This window comes from Diaphorina citri, unplaced genomic scaffold, assembly GCF_000475195.1.
Source record: "Diaphorina citri unplaced genomic scaffold, Diaci psyllid genome assembly version 1.1 scaffold304, whole genome shotgun sequence".
Lineage (NCBI taxonomy): Eukaryota > Metazoa > Arthropoda > Insecta > Hemiptera > Psyllidae > Diaphorina > Diaphorina citri.
Window position 1 is genome coordinate 20,356 of NW_007377739.1, and position 19,926 is coordinate 40,281.

The window sequence follows — 19,926 nt, forward strand, 5'->3', positions numbered from 1 at the left end:
GGAGCACACAATAAGCTACACTCAAATCTGCGTTGTCACGAAAAAAAACAATGAAAAAAGGCAGCCGGTAAAAGCGCAAACATTTGGAACACTTTTTTTTTTTTTTTTAGGACGTTCTAAAGCCTAAGTGCCGCTTTTTTCATCCGCTCCGCGGATTTTTTTTTATATGTGGGACTTTTTCTACTTGGCGTTTTGGCAACACTGCACTGCATGTTTTTATCTTTTATCAAAATTAAAAAAAAAAACACTTTTTGAATTTTGGAGTTTTCTTATCAAAAAACATCTAGTTGTGATTTTATTCTTGGTTTTCCCGTGGATTTCATTTGATTTGAAACTTGTACCATATAAAAATGTCCGGCTCACCTCTGCCATTTGAAAATAAGAAGCCCGCACTCAGTTCCCCAATGTTGTCGCCACAAGAACCACATTTGCATTCAAACAACACCTTGAGTTTACCGAGTCCAATCATCACAAGAAGAACTAGGACTGAATCTATGTAAGTTTGAACTATCTATCATGATCAGACAAGCCCTCTAGTCTTTTTCTCCAATAAAAGCCCATATTTCAGTGTTTTGGAGGGATTTTAAAGCCACTGCTCAAAGGTCCAAAGGGAGCAAAGAGCAACCTAATTTCCTCATGTTGGTAACTTGAAGTGGACTTTGATACCACAGCAGTATTTCTGTACACTTTAATTTCATTAGGTTCTATTTCTTTTCAGATCCAACCGAGCACTTCAAAATCCTGTTGAGACTGGTAAAATCAAAGAGTTCTGCCGATCAAAGGGACATGGATTCATCACACCTGACTCGGGAGAGCCAGCTGTATTTGTTCACATTTCTGAGTGAGTCTTTGGTTTTAAATTGAGAGAACAGTTCACAAAAAAAAAAAAAAAAAAACAAGTACCTATACCTATCACTAACTCAGTTATGTCATTATGCCAAAATTAATATCTCAAATTAACAAAGCTCTCCAAGGATCCAAAACTTGTAACAGCTGTAATATTAGCTCTGTAGAACTGGGAACAAGTTAAAATGTTGATAAATATTCAATAAAATTGCATCCCTAATTAAAGTCCCTGTTTCTCTCTCCACAGCATTGAAGGTTTTTATGTACCACTACCTGGTGATGAGGGTCAAATATCGGCTGTGTCCCATACCACCCAAGTTTGAAAGAATCAAGCGGTTCACGTAGAAATCGTTCACTTGACACCGGAAGGTTCATTTACAATGGGACTCGCCTAGTCCATACTTTGTCGTAGTAAAAACGTCACTCTGAACAAAATCTGACTCTCAAAATGTGAATAAAAGAATTTTTTTATACACTTAACTATTTCTACCTAAAAAAGACATTTTTTCCCGACTGTATTTTTGGAGTAAAACAATTACATAGCACTTTTTTAAAAGATTTTGGCATTATGGTAATTTGGTCCATATTATCTATGTTTACACACCAAACTTGGTGCTCTTTCAATATCAGTAGATAGTAGGTAATCGATCAAAAGTTAACATATCTGTCAGAATCTATAACACTTAGACAGTCAATTAATAATAGTTTATGTTTGAACGTTTATACTATCTGTTACCCCCGTATGTATGAAAACTTATAAGCTTAACTTAAGATGAAAAATCTTGCTTAAGTTAAACTTTAGTTCAAAATGGTATGTATGAAAAAAAAAATTAACTTAAGTTTAACTTGAATAACAATATTTTGAAGTTAAACTTAAGACAGGGAATGAGCTACCTTAAAACTCAGCTTGGAATCCTAGATAGGTACAAATTTACAAAAATAAAACAAAGTGAGAAAAGTAGATTGTTTGAGGTGATGATTTTTTTTTCTTTTTTTTTTAATTCTAATCCAACTGTTTTTACATTATAACTGATCTACACCTTGGATGATTTTGATCAATTTTTGCTTGAATTATCATGAGCATAGAGAGGAGTCTGAAGGGATCCGCAGACCAAAAAGATATTTGAGAGATCCTGGAAATATCATAGAAAATCTTGATGATGATCAGTTCTATAACAGATATGTATAGGAAAGTTGATCCCTTTTTTGCTTTCTTTATTTCTAATGGTATTTCAATTCTGCGAGGAAATGTTGGCAGTATGTTATGTGTGCCTTTGTTTTTGTACGTTTAGGCATTAATATTTCGCTTTAAGGCAACTGTTAGACCTGCAAATCATTTTTAAGTATACAATTTTAAATTAATTACAAAGTCATGTTGTTTACGAACTGAAATTATATGGGTGTAATTATTATTTCAATCAATCCAATCATGAATTTTTTGTGGTAAAGGAATTTGTTTTTGTACGTTTAGGCATTAATATTTCGCTTTAAGGCAACTGTTAGACCTGCAAATCATGTTTAAGTATACAATTTTAAATTAATACAAAGTCATGTTGTTTACGAACTGAAATTATATGGGTGTAATTATTATTTCAATCAATCCAATCATGAATTTTTTGTGGTAAAGGAGAGAGCTTCTTCACAACTTTTGTGGGTATCACAGTATTAATTACTAAGTACCTCCTTTACTATTGGGTCTCATTCATCATCAATTTTTACTTTCTTTTTCTTTGGTAATGCCGCCACTAATCGCTACTCGATTAAAGTAGCTACTCGATTGTCCTCACAAGGCCGAGTGCACCCCGGAATTCACACACAGAGCCGAAAAAACTTCGACCCCGCCGGAAATAGAACCCGGATTTCCGGCGTGCAAGATTACTGTAATACCTACTAAGCCACGGAGGTTCTAAAGTCCTAAACCGTTTTTTACCGTCAGTCCTGGATTATAAAATCTCAATATTTCCTATCGACCTTATAATAATAGACTCTTGAGTGGAAGGTAACCACTAGGCGAGGTTAACACCGGAGGCGTTCTCTACCTAACCCTTAGAGCTCTATTATTATGTGGACCTTCCCAGGAATTCAGGAGTTCCTCTGACCCGCAGCTTTCTTCTGGCCATCTCGGAACTGATCTTCGTAGGGTGTCTCCTGTTCTATGCTAATCTGCTCCAGCCACTTCTTGTAGTAGCGTAGAAAGCGGAATACTTCACCTCGGAACCAGGGAGCGTGTACCACCCCCGGTAGATTGCCACTGGGTGTCTGGCCCTTGTCCTGGAAATGAAAAAGAGTTCCCCATTAATGAATTTATTTAATTTAGATATCCTTTGTAAATACTATCTACTTATGTTATGTTAAACAATGGATAAACAAAGCAATTGACACTTAAAAGTCTTATTATCCCGACTCGGAGTTTCATCTACTTCGTAGACAGTTTGCCTTGAAAAGCCGACAAAGTAGATGAAACTCCGAGTCGGGATAATAAGGCATTACCACTGTAAACAAACCGCATCAAACGCGAAATTTGAAGCTTGATCAGGTCGTCTAAGCGGTTGTAAGCGACTGGAAGATAGAATGAGTAAAAGAACGCATACGGTGAAATGAATGACGTATGTAAACAATAAGTAAAAATACGACACAACTGGACCAACCGCTTCCAATCGTTTACAATCGCTGGGTATTAAAACTTGCCCATTCATCATCAAATCTCAAGTCGTTCCAGAAATGGGTCGACTGTGAACAAAGCCTCTCGGAGGCGATGGTGGAGGAACAGAGGAGAAGACGAAGGTGAATGATGAGAGAGTGGAGAAGAAACCTAAGGCGCTGGAGAAGGAAGAAAGGGAGGTGAAAATGGAAGGGAAGGAGATGAAAGAGGAAGAGGAGGACAAGGATGTGGTGGAGAAGAAGAGGAAGAGGTATCTCAGAGTGTCCGGTGGAAAAGATAAAGATTCAAGATGTCAAGTGAGGTAAGGAGGTGAAGGTAAAAGTTTGTACCGATATCAGCAAAGTCAGGCGACGAACTAAGGAGTCCTTATTTACAAACTTATAAGGAGTCACATCACGTCAGTAGAAGTCATGGGGAGTCGAAAAGATGTAGTTCAAAGTTTTCCCACATAATATTGTAGGTAATCTCGTTCATGATTCACGTGACGTGAAAGTAGTGTGACTGTCCTGAACGAAATTGGTGATTCTCATGATTTTTTTTTATTATCTCAGAAAAAACTATGAAAATTAAAAAAAATATTGAGACTATAACGAAGAAAATGCGTTCACTAGATCGTGAGATACAGCTCTCGGAACATGAGAGTCTCAAGCCCGCCGATATCATACCTAGCGACAACACTGTACTCCTGTGATGACGTCATCTACCAATATCGTACGACGCGCTGTGGGCTTATTACCATAGGGATTTGGGTTAGGGGCTCAAATAGATCGAATAGGTACCTATCTACGCATTTTGTTATCACTATTTTTCAATATCAGCTTAGGTACTTATACCTATTTTCAAATTTAGATATTTTCATTCCATTTTTTTTTATCATGCACTTATTCAAGTAGTTACTTTTTCGTACATGTACATTTTTTTTAAGGGGTTTGACAGAGTGAACTGTAACTGCTATGGTCTTATCGTCCCGAATTCGAAGAGAGAAGGAAGACAGGATAGGAGAAAGCCAGCCGTTTCCGAGAACGAACATTATCCCATCAGGATAAAATCCGCCCTGGGCGGGAATCGAACCCGCGGCCTAGCGCTTACAAGGCAGACGCACTACCAACTAAGCTAAGTAGGCTGGCACATTTATTTCGATCGAGAAGAATAATATGAATAGTATGATCTCCACATACCAAACATCCCTGCTCAAAGTTCCGCTTTATGTAAACACTACCTACGTAGGTACCTACCTATATGATAATAATAGTGCTTATTTTTACTGCTCGCATAGGACTGATAAGTCCCTTTACTCCAGCAGTAGGCTACTACTATTATTGTGGTCAAATTCTCAAATTATATTGAGGATAAAATTCCATACCTCGGCTGGGATTGAACCCACGCCCTCCTGTTTACCAGGCGAACGCCTTGACCACTACACCACCGAGGCAGGAAAATCACCTTGTTTATCATCTATTCAGAATATTTCAAAGGGAAACAACACAAAACCATCAGAAACTAACCTGTATCCATTCTCGTTGAGAGTCTGAACGAATTCTTTAGCTTCATCATTCGTTTCACAGGTCAACGCTAAACATCCATAGGTGATGAGGTCCGGCTGTAGACAGTTCTCTTGAAACATGTTCAGCACATCCTACGAACAAAGAGATATGTTTGTAAGCGCTAGGCCGCGGGTTCGATTCCCGCCCGGGGCGGATATTATCCTGATGGGATAATGTTCGTTCTCGGAACGGCTGGCTTATCCAGCACATCCTACGAACAAAGAGATATGTACAGGGTGAGTTTCATAGCCTGTCCCTGTGGCCGAGAGGTCAAGAGTACTGACTCTCGTCCTGAAGGTGCTGGGTTCGAATATCAGCCTGGGCGGAAATTTTCTGACCGAAACTTTCCGTTCCTGAGAGATATGTACAGGGTGAGTTTCATAGCCTGTCCCTGTGGCCGAGAGGTCAAGAGTACTGACTCTCGTCCTGAAGGTGCTGGGTTCGCAGAATAGAATAAGTAGACTAGGTAGGTATAAGAAGATCAAATCTTTTTCGTGTGTTATTCTAAGGTCTAAGATTCATTGGGAAAGAGATAGAATAGAATAAGTAGACTAGGTAGGTATAAGAAGATCAAATCTTTTTCGTGTGTTATTCTAAGGTCTAAGATTCATTGGGAAAGAGACAATAGGTATTGCATTTTACACCAATTTCTAGTAGATAGGTCTCTTATTTATACTGGGTTAGATTGGTACCTATCTAAGGTTTTGATTTTCATTTATTAAAGTATCTTTTTAAGAGGTATATTTAAAATAATAAATTAATTATAATTCATAAGTGGATATTGGTTTATACAAATTTTAATTTATTAATAGATTTTTTCATGTTAATCACAGTATTAAAAAAGTATGTAGGTATACCTTACTCGGAAATTAGATTCCATATATCCTAGCATTTACAAGGCAGGCTTCCTACCTTGGAAGCTAACTAGGCTGGCTCAAAAGGCTTTTGGTGAAAAAAAAAAAAAAATCTGGTGTGAACATCACACAACTTCCTATTACATTTGTGGAAGTCCCAAGCCACCTATGCCACCTATATGGCAGCTGATTTTAATCAAAATTTTTCTATCTCAAAATACTCTCCATGAAATAAGGGATTGTGTAAAAGGTTCAAAAATTTAGCTTTTTTTTAATTTTCTAAGTCCCGAGCCGAACTGCCTGCAGCGGCCGATTTTTGGTGGAAAATTATCGATCTTAAAATACTCCCCATATAATAAGGAATCATTTAGAGTAAACAAAAAATTGGATTTTTTTTACAGTCACATCCTTGGACCATGCCAGGTTATCATATTTCATTTCATTGCTTTACGACAAACCGTTATTGATATATTTTCCTAGATATCACTAAGTTGTGGTCTATTTAGTAGGCAGTACATAGACTAGGATTGTCAAGCATGACTGATCAACATACCTATTGTTGATGAAACAGTAATTTCAAGCCTAAATGATGTTGAGAATTACAGTAGGCACACTACGATACTTCAGAGACTCGTCATGATATGAAATCATAGCAAGACAACCTTGTGAGATTCTACTGTCAGTGCCAAGGTTGTGGTCTTGAAAATCAGAGTTTGGTAAACTTTTCAAGCCTAAATGATGTTGAGAATTACAGTAGGCACACTACGATACTTCAGAGACTCGTCATGATATGAAATCATAGCAAGACAACGATCATGTTCTATCTTTGAACTTTTCTTCGTTCGTTACAGTTGTTGGGTCTAAAAACTTGCCCATATTATCAATAAAATGTTCATTTATTCAATATAGGACTCGTACCTTTTCAGCAACGATTTTCAGGCACTTCCTCTTAAACTCCTCCAGTCGGTCTATCACTCTCTTGTTAGGCTGTATCTCATGATCTATGAACATCTCGAGAACTGCTTCCATGAAGTGCACATCACATCTGTAGTTGGCTTTGTTTGCCAGTGCGCTGAGCATTTCCTTGTTCAATCTAAAAAGATAAAAAGGAATCCCAGTAGTTTAAAAAATAAAAAAATAAAAGGAAAGTAAAAAGTCACTTGACATTTTTTTAGAACTTGAAACGAAGTTTTTTTTTACGATCTATTAACTAAATATACTAAAAACTTGCCCATTACATATTATCAATAAAATTTCCTTTATTCAATATAGGATTCGTACCTTTTCAGCAACGATTTTCAGACACTTCCTCTTAAACTCCTCCAGTCGGTCTATCACTCTCTTGTTAGGCTGTATCTCATGATCTATGAACATCTCGAGAACTGCTTCCATGAAGTGCACATCACATCTGTAGTTGGCTTTGTTTGCCAGTGCGCTGAGCATTTCCTTGTTCAATCTAAAAAGATAAAAAGGAATCCCAGTAGTTAAAAAAATAAAAGGAAAGTAAAAAGTCACTTGACATTTTTTTAGAACTTGAAACGAAGTTTTTTTTTACGATCTATTAACTAAATATAAGAGTCATAAAGTCCCAGGCCAGGCTTGTAGCTTTTTTTACTGTTCAACCTTAATGGGTGCAATAGTCCTACATACGTCCAGTATAGGAATTTCGTCCGAAACAGGCTTGTAGCTTTTTTTACTGTTCAACCTTAATGGGTGCAATAGTCCTACATACGTCCAGTATAGGAATTTCGTCCGAAAAGACCACCATTTCAATGTAATGTACTGTTCAAACTAGAAAGTTGAAATTTTTGCACCGAGTATCAAGTATCTCCGAAAGAATTTTGGGAGATGCCTGATATTTGCGAGGGAGCCCCTGGGAGGGCCTTTCAAATAGAAAACCAGCCGTTCCGAGAACGAACACTATCCGTTCAGGATAAAATCCGTCCCGGGCAGGAATCGAACCCGCGGCCTAGCGCTTACAAGGCAGACGCGCTACCAACCAGGCTAACTGGGCTGGCGTGTAAAATCTTTAATTCAAACTAGGTTCTTTCATACGAATTCACCCACCTACATACCCGTACATACATACAAAAGATGTACCTACTCAACGAACACCTGAAAATAATAATAATAATAATAATAGTGCTTATTTATACTGCTCGCATAGGACTGAAAAGTCCCTTTACTCCAGCAGTAGGCTACTACTTATAATTTGACCAACAGTCAAAGCTGACAATAGAGAACCTATGTGAAACAGGGATCTGAAGTGTTTTATATCCCAGTTTTCTAGTTGTTAAAGGTGAGAAACAGAAGATATTTAATGGGATAATAAAGCAGTCAGAGAGCAATAACTGTATTCTAAAAATAACAGGCAATGAAATATTCGTGGAATGTCTTCCTTGTTCTTATCAGTGCTTAGAATAGTCTCCTAATTGATTAGTTTTTGAAACCAAATTCCATTTTCTAGAGTGAACCCTCCTCACTCCGGAGCTCAGGTTTGGTGCAGATGGAATCGCAGTGTGCTAAAAATAGTGAAATGTAAATAATAAGGTTTCTTTTATCAAACACTGATAATGGGTAGAAATGATAACAAAAATTTCGTATTCTTACTTGGAAAATGGCAAGGGCTCAGGTAGAAGATGAACGCAGTTCCGAATGGTGTTCCATTGCTTCGCTCATTTGTAATTTAAATCAGCGTTAATCTATTTTAAAACAAATTAACATCCCTCGACGGAAATTAAAAAACGAAACTAGAAAAAATTTACGCCTCGCCTACTTTTTTCCGTGAAGTCGAAATCTTGCAGGATTTTTTTTTTTTTTTTTTCACAAGTTTACAAACGCGAAAATGGCCGACGGAAAAAAATAAACAAAAAACACTGTTGCGTTTAAACTCACATCGAATAACACTTAGGAGATTTTTATTTACTTTCTATTACTACAGTATAGCGGAGCTATACTAGTAATGAAAGTATTGCAATCGGTCCAAATTTTCAAAATCGGGAAATGGTTGGAAATATCCTTTTTATCTTTTATCAAAATAATCAAAATTAAAAAAAAAAAAACAACACTTTTTGAAGTTTGGAGTTTTCTTATCAAAAAACATCTAGTTGTGATTTTATTCTTGGTTTTCCCGTGTATTTCATTTGATTTGAAACTTGTACCATATAAAAATGTCCGGCTCACCTCTGCCATTTGAAAATAAGAAGCCCGCACTCAGTTCCCCAATGTTGTCGCCACAAGAACCACATTTGCATTCAAACAACACCTTGAGTTTACCGAGTCCAATCATCACAAGAAGAACTAGGACTGAATCTATGTAAGTTTGAACTATCTATCATGATCAGACAAGCCCTCTAGTCTTTTTCTCCAATAAAAGCCCATATTTCAGTGTTTTGGAGGGATTTTAAAGCCACTGCTCAAAGGTCCAAAGGGAGCAAAGAGCAACCTAATTTCCTCATGTTGGTAACTTGAAGTGGACTTTGATACCACAGCAGTATTTCTGTAGAAAGCCCATATTTCAGTGTTTTGGAGGGATTTTAAAGCCACTGTTCAAAGGTCCAAAGGGAGCAAAGAGCAACCTAATTTCCTCATGTTGGTAACTTGAAGTGGACTTTGATACCACAGCAGTATTTCTGTACACTTTAATTTCATTAGGTTCTATTTCTTTTCAGATCCAACCGAGCACTTCAAAATCCTGTTGAGACTGGTAAAATCAAAGAGTTCTGCCGATCAAAGGGACATGGATTCATCACACCTGACTCGGGAGAGCCAGCTGTATTTGTTCACATTTCTGAGTGAGTCTTTGGTTTTAAATTGAGAGAACAGTTCACAAAAAAAAAAAAAAAAAAAAGGTACCTATCCTAACTCAGTTATGTCATTATGCCAAAATTAATATCTCAAATTAACAAAGCTCTCCAAGGATCCAAAACTTGTAACAGCTGTAATATTAGCTCTGTAGACTGGGAACAAGTTAAAATGTTGATAAATATTAAATAAATTGCATCCTAATTAAAGTCCCTGTTTCTCTCTCCACAGCATTGAAGGTTGTTATGTACCACTACCTGGTGATGAGGTCAAATATCGGCTGTGTCCCATACCACCCAAGTTTGAAAAGAATCAAGCCGTTCACGTGGAAATCGTTCACTTGACACCGGAAGTTCATTTACAATGGGACTCGCCTAGTCCATAGTTGTCGGAGTAAAACGTCACTCTGAACAAAATCTGACTCTCAAAATGTGAATAAAAGACATTTTTTATACACTTAACTGTTCTACCTAAAAAGACATTTTTTCCGACTGTATTTTTGGAGTACAAACAAATTACATAGGCACTTTTTAAAGATTTTGGCATTATGGTAATTTGGTCATATTATCTATGTTTACACACCAAACTTGTGCTCTTTCAAATATCAGTAGATAGTAGGTAATCGATCAAAAGTCTAACTGTTCTACCTAAAAAGACACTTTTTCCGACTGTATTTTTGGAGTACAAACAAATTACATAGGCACTTTTTAAAGATTTTGGCATTATGGTATCTATGTTTACACACCAAACTTGTGCTCTTTCAAATATCAGTAGATAGTAGGTAATCAATCAAAAGTAAACATATCTGTCAATGACTCCGAGCGACCACACGTCCACCGCGGGCGCGTCGTATGAATCACCCAGTAGGATTTCCGGCGCCGAGTACGCGAGAGACCCGCACGAGGTTTCCAACTTCTGACCCGGGTTGAACCGGTTGCTGAACCTGAGAACAGAATAGAATAGAATACTCATATACCTTGTTTATCCTGCTCGAATGGGACTAAAAAGTCCCTTTACCCCAGCAGTCTAAACAAAGCCTCGTTTATTTTATGAGTTTAATAACAAAAGTTTGGAACAATAGCCCTTGCAAAAAAGAGAGAGAGAGTGGGGCTAATCCTTATACAGTTAAACCTGTCTAGAGACAGGCAAATTTCTCCTGATTATCCAGGGTTCTCAATTACAAGATCAAAAGTAAACATATCTGTCAGAATCTATAGACACTTAGACAGTAAATTAATAATAGTTTATGTTTGAACGTTTTTACTATCTGTTCTCTCCAAATTAAATGTATATTAATTAACCAGACTTATAAAATCAAACATTACTGTCATGTTACTTCTATTTTCTAGGAATATTTCTCAATACACAAGGATATACATGGACTTTAGTTTTTATAGAATAGAATCTTCACTTGACTAAAATAAACAACTCTATGCATCAGGAGATGCTAAAGCATGTTGACTCTTTTCCATCAATAAAGTTGTTTATTTTAAGCAATTCAAGGCCTACTTTCTTCTTATTTAGTAATTACAAAAGTGTTTGTCAAGAACCATATCAGACATTAGAACCATATCAGACTCTTGTATTTGAACAAACATGACCAAACACCGACTTTGTCCGAACAGACAAGTACCCAGGTATTTCCTGGCTCATCCATATTTTTCATGGTGCGGGAAAAACTCACCTTCGCCCTAGCATTATCTCCACGGAAGCTCCGTTTCTTGATGAGCATATTGCAAAACTCCGTGTCTGGCGCAACCTTATTCTCCTTCATGTGGACTAGCAGTTGTCTCTCGGCTTCTATAGTGGACGGTATGCAGTCCAGGAGGAGGGTGAACGTTTTGATAGTGGGAGACACCATGTCTTCCGACATTTCCGCCAGGACGCCTGTTAAGCCGCCCAGGAGAAGTAATCTGGGGTAGAAATAAAAAGGGGGAATTTATTATATTTATTTTTTTAAAAAAATAAAAAGTAAAAAAACATCAACAACCTCAGTGGTGTAGTGGTAAGCACGGTGGACTTTGAATCTGGAGGGTGGCGGTTCGAGTCCAAGTCAAGACATAAAATTTACCGTAGTGCAGGGAACGACATTTGTGACAAGCATTTATGCTTTATGCTTGTCACTTGACTTAACACTATTAAAATTCCTTTAATTTATATATATATAAAAAAAACTGCTTTGTGTCTCATCTTATTATTGCCCCTTGGAATGCTTTTAAATAGATTTGTTCTCGTTCTCATTTTACTCTCGTTCTTATAACGCCTGCTTTTCTCCTATCCAGTCCTCCGTCTCTCTCCGCTTTCGGTACGATAAGACCTTAGACCTTAGCCAGTTCCCTATATCAAACGCCCTATAAAAAGATGATGAAGAAGAAAAAAATTTTGGTCCTTCGGGCCGGATTAATCAGGAATTGGTCCTTTAGGTCCAATTCTTGATTCCCGTTACCAAGGGTCACAGTAAAAAAAAATAAAAAAAAAAACTTACCTATCTTCCGGCTTTTTCACATCGGCCACGGAAATGACACTGCCCAGATGAGGTTCTCTCGACAAGAGGTTGGGTCTATTTTCCACAATATGGCCATCACGGGGCACACCCTCTGGCAACAATTCAGATATAGCTTCCTCAAACGATAGGACGTTGTCTTCCGGTATCGAATCGCACGGAACCAGGGACATACTATTGTACTTTGAGCTGGAGGAGATACTATCGGATGACGAGGGTTTGTTGAGGAGATGAGATGCTTTCATTTTTTGTTCCAACTCAAGGATTGGTTGGTTCTGAAAATTAACACATAATTATGTATGTAGGTACATAAAAATAAATTGTAATGATTTTTTTTTTCTTCTTTTTTGAAAGTACATAAGTGTCAAGTGGTAGCCAATGTGGTCGCGCTATTACGCCCAAAAATCCAATCCAAAGAGTAAAAAATCCAACCATATCCATATCCAAACCGAAAGGAAAATATAGCTAAGTTTATTATTATTATGTGGACCTTCCCAGGAATTCAGGAGTTCCTCTGACCCGCAGCTTTCTTCTGGCCATCTCGGAACTGATCTTCGTAGGGTGTCTCCTGTTCTATGCTAATCTGCTCCAGCCACTTCTTGTAGTAGCGTAGAAAGCGGAATACTTCACCTCGGAACCAGGGAGCGTGTACCACCCCCGGTAGATTGCCACTGGGTGTCTGGCCCTTGTCCTGGAAATGAAAAAGAGTTTCCCGTTAATGAATTTATTTAATTTAGACATCCTTTGTAAATACTATTTACTTATGTTATGTTAAACAATGGATAAACAAAGCAATTGACACTTAAAAGTCTTATTATCCCGACTCGGAGTTTCATCTACTTCGTAGACAGTTTGCCTTGAAAAGCCGACAAAGTAGATGAAACTCCGAGTCGGGATAATAAGGCATTACCACTGTAAACAAACCGCATCAAACGCGAAATTTGAAGCTTGATCAGGTCGTCTAAGCGGTTGTAAGCGACTGGAAGATAGAATGAGTAATGTGGGTATCACAGCATTACTAAGTGCCTCCTTTACCTTTACTATTAATTTTCATCTACTCTTGTCATCAATTATTCTACACTAGTAATGCCGCCACTAGTCGCTACTTGCTGCTCAACTGTCCCCACGAGGCTGAGTGCACCCCGAACTCCAAGCACAGAGCCGAAAAACTTCAACCCCGTCGGGAACCGAATCTGGGACCTCCGGCATGCAAGCCTCGTGTTATACCCACTCGGGCACGGAGGTTTGGAAAACCCGAGTCCCGTGAATGGGATTTTCAAATCCATTGAATCCAGATACTTAATCAAATCCGAATTCATTGGATTCGATCATTCGATGGAAAAAAATAATAATAAAATAAATAAAATAAAAAAATAAATTAAAATAAAATAATAATAAAGTAAAACCTATAGTTACCTCAGGGGATATCAGAGCGTCAATAACAAGTCGCGTTGCATCTTCTTCGCCCAAGTTACACTCGCGAGCTGTACGCAGTAGTAAGTTGTACGAGAATATATCCGGAGGTACCCGTCTCGATCTCATCTTATGCCAAGTCTAGAAAAAAAGGGGTTGAAGAAAAAATTAGATGTAAAAAAATAATTAAAAAAAAAAATCGAAAATCATGAATCTTTGTGGTAAAGCAGAGAGCTTTCTCACAACTTTGTGGGTATCACATATTTATTAACGCTCGTCTCTTCGACTTGTAATGCCGCCACTGGTCGCTACTCGATTAAAGTAGCTACTCAATTGTCCTCACGAGGCTGAGTGCACCCGAATGAGTAAAAGAACGCATACGGTGAAATGAATGACGTATGTAAACAATAAGTAAAAATACGACACAACTGGACCAACCGCTTCCAATCGTTTACAATCGCTGGGTATTAAAACTTGCCCATTCATCATCAAATCTCAAGTCGTTCCAGAAATGGGTCGACTGTGAACAAAGCCTCTCCATCATGTTCAAAAAGAAAAGAAAGGAGGACAGGATAAGAGAAAGCCATCTGTTCCAAGAATGAACCCTATCTGTTTAGGATAAAGGTCACCCCAGGCATGAATTGAACCCATATATCCTAGCATTTACAAGGCAGGCTTGCTACCTTGGAAGCTAACTAGGCTGGCTCAAAAGGCTTTTGGTGGAAAAAAAAAATCTGGTGTGAACATCACACAAATTCCTATTACATTTGTGGAAGTCCCAAGCCACCTATGCCACCTATATGGCAGCTGATTTTTGGTCAAAATTTTTCTATCTCAAAATACTCTCCATGAAATAAGGGATTGTGTAAAAGGTTCAAAAATTTAGCTTTGTGTGATACCCACTCGGCCACGGAGGTTGCTCTAGATGTAGATGTAAAAAATATAGTAATTGTTGCGTATACATCCTTTTTCTCTACCCTATACCTCCCTCCCATTGCCCGCTACAACTTTACTTACGGAAACCTACGGAGCACGCCGAACCATCGTTAGTTCTAATCTGAGACCCGCCTATATCTATCTATTTTTACAAGTCCAGTTCAACCTAAATCAAGACCCTTTGCTCAAAGAAAATTCGCCAAATCGGGCATCCCTTTACAGTCCTGTGCCCTTCTCCCCATGGCTACCGTTACAGTAATAAATAGTCAGCTTGGAAGGTAGCGCGTCTGCCTTGTAAGCGCTAGGTCGCGGATTCAATTCTCGGCCGGGGCGAATTTTTTCCTAAACAGATAAGGTTCGTTCTTGGAACGGCTGGCTTTCTCCTATCCTGTGTTTCTTCTCCCTTCGCTTTCAGGACGATAAGACCTTAGCAGTTACAGTTTCCCCTATTAAACCTCTTATTAAAAACGTTAATGTATCTTTTTCGTTTAATCTTTTGTTAAGGTAAACTTTTGTAACAGGGAGAGTATTACCAGTAGAGCATGTCTAAAGCCAGCCTCCGAGTCACTGATACAAGCTTGCAGCAGAAAGTTGAACGTGGTTAGGGAGGGTTTGATTCTCTTCTCCAACATTTCATCCACTATGGTGAACGCCGCTGAAAGCTTGCCGTGACGACCGAACGCTGAAAATGTAAATAAATTATTATCAGCTTAGTACAGCGGTTCCCAACCGGGGCGGGGGTACGTAAGAGACCTACCGGGGGTACGCGAGAAAAAATTGTGTAATGGCGGGCAAAGGCAAGTTTTGAATTTTAATGGGTTTTCAATGCAGTACAGTCCAAAAAAGTAGGGGGCGTGGAGACAAATCAATGCAGTACAGTCCAAAAAAGTCCTACTGAATTTTGACCTCAAGGTACTGAAGTACTGATTTTTTTTTCAAAAGGTACTGAGTGTGTTTAGAACTCAGTAGTAATGGTACACATCAATCTAGGTATCTATGTGTAACCGATACTCATTTATGCTGGTGGCGGGGGTACGTGAGATTAAATCCGTGAGATAAATGAGTGTTTCACTGCTGTGTTTGTTTGTTCTTATTGTACTGTAAAATGTTTCCAAAATAAATAAATACAGAGTAAAGAGGCTCGCGGACTCACTTTTAATGAGAGCATTATAGTTGGCCTCGTTCATTTCATACTGCTGCTCTCGCATCTTGTTTCGTAGCTGATTGAGCCGGATCAGTCCTTGCTTCGAGTCCCGGCATGTGGCACACGCGTTGATCAGACCCGTGTATGTAGCTTGCGTTACTTTCAGGCCTCGCTACAACAAGTTTGGTATCCCATGGCAGAACGACATGAACGCTATTCATGCGGAGAAAATATTCCAATTTGACAATAACACTTGTATAGACTCAAGACTGTTCAGCACTTACGTGGACGAATTGAAATCGCTGTGGGATGATGTTGCAATACGCCAGGCATTTGAAAGGAGAAGTGAATATCAGCTTGGAGATTCCATTCAATATTTCTTTGACAACTGGGACAGAATATCCAGGAGGGTAAGAATATACCTTGTTTATCCTGCCAGGATGAGACTGAAAAGTCCCTTTACTCCTGCATTCCAAACAAGGTTTTATATATTTCATGGGTAGCAATTTAAATATTTAAAATTATGTACATAGTTGGAATCTTCAAAAATATGGTGGTATCTGGATAGGAGAACATTTGGTAGGTATAAAAAAATGGAAAGAGGCCTCGCTTTCTCATCTGGAAGTGAGAGGGGGAAAATGAGGAAGGTATAAATGGAAGAAAAAGGAGCGAAAGGTTGAATGGGGAATGCCGGAGTCATTAAGGCTACTACTACTATTATTTAGGATTGTGATCAACAGCAACCTCCGTGCCCAAGTGGGTATCACACTACGCGTTCAATTAACGGCGGGGTCGAAGTTTTTTGGCTTTGCCCTTGGAGTTCGGGGTGCACTCAGACTCATGAGGACAACTTTGATAGATAAGCAATCAGTGGTGGTATTATAAAATGATAATAGTAGATGTTAATTAATAGTAAAAGGATGCACTTAGTAATGCTGTGATATCAACAAATGTTGGGAAGAAGCTTTTTATTTTACCACAAATAATTTATGATTTGATTTGATTATTGTGGTCAAACATGGGATGGGGACCCCACAGGGACTCATGTTATGATGGTTAAATAGTTATACATTTCACAGAATTACAAGTAACTTACTTGGGCATACAGTTTGAAGGCTTTCTGTGTGTTGCCTATTCTACCACAAGCTCCGATGAGAAGTGTGTAAATATAATTAGCAGGACGAGCTCCTACAGCCTTCATTTCTACATCCAACACATTGAGAGCTTCAATAATCTGGAAGTGATATGAAAAGTATTGGGTTATAAAAAAGTATATGAAAATGTGTATTATAATCAAAGTGCTTAATTATACTACTTGAATAATACTAAAGAGTCTAATTACCTCAGCAGTATTTACATGAGGCAAAAACTTCCAGGTTCCCCCTTCCAATTGCCCACCAGTACTGGATGGAGGGGCTACTTAAAAATAATAATAAAATAAAGGGATGAAACCTCTTGATTACTAGGCAAGCGTTTTGACCACTACATCAGAGGAGTTTTTTTTTTTTTTTTTTTTAATGGTTTTTTGATGTTTAGGAAATGACCTGTCTAGTTATCTTGTGTAGTTTGCTTCTTTCAATTGTCTATTGTTATTATATTTTATATTACCTTATTCTGTTCAATTAATTTAGCAATTTTCTTTGCATATTCCAAGTTGTGCTCCCGGACTTCTTCTTTCTCGTTAACAAAGTTGGTCTCCACCACATCATCTTCCTCTTCTGGTAATTTGTTCACTTCAATGAGAGTCTGAACGTTTTGACTTAGCGTTCCAAATGTATCCGGATCACTTTTGTTGAGAATGATGTCCTTTTCTGCTCTTAGTTCGGGGAGCTTATCAGGGGCTTTTAAATCTATGACTTCTGCTGTGTTTTTATCCTGGAAGAAGAAAGATTTGATTGGATATTTGGCACAGGGTCAAAGAAAAAATATTATTAATATGATGAAACATTAAGTGTGTGTGTGTGTTTCAGAGAAGAAAAAAATCACACCTTGAATTTTTTCTTGGCAGCAAAGACAGTTCTTCCCTCCTCTTTCAAATCTGCTTTTCTGAGTCTCTCAATAAATTCTTCTTTGTCATCCAAGTCTGTTTCTTTTGTATTTTTAACATATCCCAAGTCTTTCTGAGTTTGAACACATCTTGATGCATGAAATGAACACTTTAGTATGTTTATAGGACATCGGCTGGTAAGTTTGGGATGATTGAACAAACAAAAGTAACTTCTTGATAGCCTGAAGATCTGAGCCATGATACTGTTTTATACCTGTGGGTCAAAAGAGATTTTTGATATTTAAAAGAAATATTAGGCCATGTTCTCTTATTCCTTAGATAAGGATTAAGGAGGAATGTAATAGCAAGCACATAAATAAAAAAACTAGAAAAAGCTCTATGCTCTTTGCTCTCCAATCCACTCTGTTATTAGCCCAATATGCCCTATGATAAAATAAGTCCAACAATAAACATTGGATTTTAGGATATTGAGATATTTGAGAAATCATACAGGGTATATTCTATTTTTTTTTTTTCTTTTTTTTTAAGATGAGTGTTCCACCGCCGTTTTTGTTTCGTAGAAAATTATCAATCTTTATCTGTTATTCTTTCAGGCTGTCAAGCGAGATGAAAAGAAGCCCCTGTTTCATCATTTCACGACGGCTGTCGACACGGAGAACATTAAGATTGTGTTTAACGCTGTTAAGAATACGATTCTGCATAGGAATCTGAGGGATTTGATGTTGCAGTGACCATAACGCTTCAATTCCAAGTAAGAAAAAACAGTCTAGGCCGCTTGATTAAAAAGAGGAACTTTCACAAATGAGCAGTGACCAGTGTTAGGTTAGGGTTAGGTTAAACGCACAAATGAGCAGTGACCAGTGTTAGGTTAGAGTTAGGTTAAACACACGAATGAGCAGTGACCAGTGTTAGGTTAGGGTTAGGTTAAACGCACAAATGAGCAGTGACCAGTGTTAGGTTAGGATTAGGTTAAACGCACAAATGAGCAGTAACCAGTGTTAGGTTAGGGTTAGGTTAAACGCACAAATGAGCAGTGACCAGTGTTAGGTTAGGATTAGGTTAAACGCACAAATGAGCAGTAACCAGTGTTAGGTTAGGGTTAGGTTAAACGCACAAATGAGCAGTGACCAGTGTTAGGTTAGGATTAGGTTAAACGCACAAATGAGCAGTAACCAGTGTTAGGTTAGGGTTAGGTTAAACGCACAAATGAGCAGTGACCAGTGTTAGGTTAGGATTAGGTTAAACGCACAAATGAGCAGTAACCAGTGTTAGGTTAGGGTTAGGTTAAACGCACAAATGAGCAGTGACCAGTGTTAGGTTAGGATTAGGTTAAACGCACAAATGAGCAGTAACCAGTGTTAGGTTAGGGTTAGGTTAAACGCACAAATGAGCAGTGACCAGTGTTAGGTTAGGATTAGGTTAAACGCACAAATGAGCAGTAACCAGTGTTAGGTTAGGGTTAGGTTAAACGCACAAATGAGCAGTGACCAGTGTTAGGTTAGGATTAGGTTAAACGCACAAATGAGCAGTAACCAGTGTTAGGTTAGGGTTAGGTTAAACGCACAAATGAGCAGTGACCAGTGTTAGGTTAGGATTAGGTTACATGTTCTCTTATTCCTTAGATAAGGATTAAGGAGGAATGTAATAGCAAGCACATAAATAAAAAACTAGAAAAAGCTCTATGCTCTTTGCTCTCCAATCCACTCTGTTATTAGCCCAATATACCCTATGATAAAATAAGTCCAACAAATATTTCAAAAAACTTACCGATATGTTCATGTATACATTGCTTGAATCCTAAGGATGTGGAGAAAATAGGACTTCAATAATGAGCCCGAGTGTACTTGATAGAGAATCGCCAAGCTTCTATAGGATTCTAAAGTTTCTTGAAACTTAAAGTAGGTACCTATTCATTATTCAAGTTCTTTGCCTTACCTTACCGCAGTGCAGTTTCAGGACTCAGAGCACGATTTTTTTCTATTGATAAAATTTTGAATTTTACCGCCAAATGTCAAAGTTGGACTATTTTATAGAGCGCAGCACCATCGTTTGTCCGGCTAAAAAAAAAATCTCAAAAGAAAAAAAAAATCCTTTTTAAAACCTGAAAAATAAATTTAATAATTTTATATGTTTATTTTAATTCATTACACACATAAAATAAATATTAATTTATTTTAATATTTTTTATCTTGGGTTATTATTATTTTTAAAT

General features: G+C 37.9%; 4 protein-coding genes across 4 annotated transcripts in view; 2 read left to right on the forward strand and 2 right to left on the reverse strand.

Annotated features, from left to right (window-relative positions):
- LOC103507302 (serine/threonine-protein kinase MARK2) overlaps nucleotides 1-8,792 on the reverse strand; it is an 18,365-nt gene extending 9,573 nt beyond the window's left edge. The window contains exon 1 of the mRNA XM_008471759.3: nucleotides 8,517-8,792. The gene's annotated coding sequence lies outside the window, so the exon portion shown is untranslated. The remainder of the gene's footprint in view (nucleotides 1-8,516) is intronic.
- LOC103507303 (cold shock domain-containing protein CG9705-like) lies at nucleotides 215-1,275 on the forward strand. The gene is given in 6 exon segments (XM_008471761.3): nucleotides 215-496; nucleotides 719-841; nucleotides 1,094-1,130; nucleotides 1,132-1,171; nucleotides 1,174-1,214; nucleotides 1,216-1,275. Coding segments are annotated over 6 exon segments (447 nt in total). The 5' UTR covers nucleotides 215-350.
- LOC103507304 (pentatricopeptide repeat-containing protein 1, mitochondrial) lies at nucleotides 2,400-19,643 on the reverse strand. The gene is made up of 12 exons (XM_026822209.1): nucleotides 19,482-19,643; nucleotides 17,695-17,967; nucleotides 17,315-17,581; nucleotides 16,803-16,940; nucleotides 16,312-16,324; nucleotides 15,716-15,874; nucleotides 15,096-15,244; nucleotides 13,630-13,767; nucleotides 12,196-12,488; nucleotides 11,395-11,623; nucleotides 4,995-5,144; nucleotides 2,400-3,117 (listed from the first exon to the last, which is right to left on the reverse strand). Exons 2-12 carry the CDS (start codon nucleotides 17,950-17,952, stop codon nucleotides 2,929-2,931), a joined length of 1,983 nt encoding a protein of 660 aa, XP_026678010.1. The 5' UTR covers nucleotides 17,953-17,967; nucleotides 19,482-19,643; the 3' UTR covers nucleotides 2,400-2,928.
- Nucleotides 8,952-10,294, forward strand: LOC103507296 (cold shock domain-containing protein CG9705-like). Its single transcript, XM_008471748.3, has 3 exons — nucleotides 8,952-9,222; nucleotides 9,578-9,700; nucleotides 9,942-10,294. The coding sequence occupies exons 1-3, from the start codon at nucleotides 9,077-9,079 to the stop codon at nucleotides 10,093-10,095; spliced, it is 423 nt and encodes a 140-aa protein (XP_008469970.1). The 5' UTR covers nucleotides 8,952-9,076; the 3' UTR covers nucleotides 10,096-10,294.
- Nucleotides 19,644-19,926: the final 283 nt, after the last annotated feature.

Excerpts from the sequence above, each read along its gene's own strand:
- LOC103507296 (XM_008471748.3), top strand. The coding sequence starts at position 9,077 with ATGTCCGGCTCACCTCTGCCATTTGAAAATAAGAAGCCCGCACTCAGT. Across the intron at positions 9,223-9,577 it reads AGAACTAGGACTGAATCTAT|ATCCAACCGAGCACTTCAAA; the intron begins GTAAGTTTGAAC and ends ATTTCTTTTCAG. Across the intron at positions 9,701-9,941 it reads GTATTTGTTCACATTTCTGA|CATTGAAGGTTGTTATGTAC; the intron begins GTGAGTCTTTGG and ends CTCTCTCCACAG.
- LOC103507304 (XM_026822209.1), bottom strand. The coding sequence starts at position 17,952 with ATGGCTCAGATCTTCAGGCTATCAAGAAGTTACTTTTGTTTGTTCAAT. Across the intron at positions 15,245-15,715 it reads CTATAATGCTCTCATTAAAA|CGTTCGGTCGTCACGGCAAG; the intron begins GTGAGTCCGCGA and ends TTACATTTTCAG. Across the intron at positions 3,118-4,994 it reads GGTTAGTTTCTGATGGTTTT|GACAAGGGCCAGACACCCAG; the intron begins GTGTTGTTTCCC and ends TTTCATTTCCAG.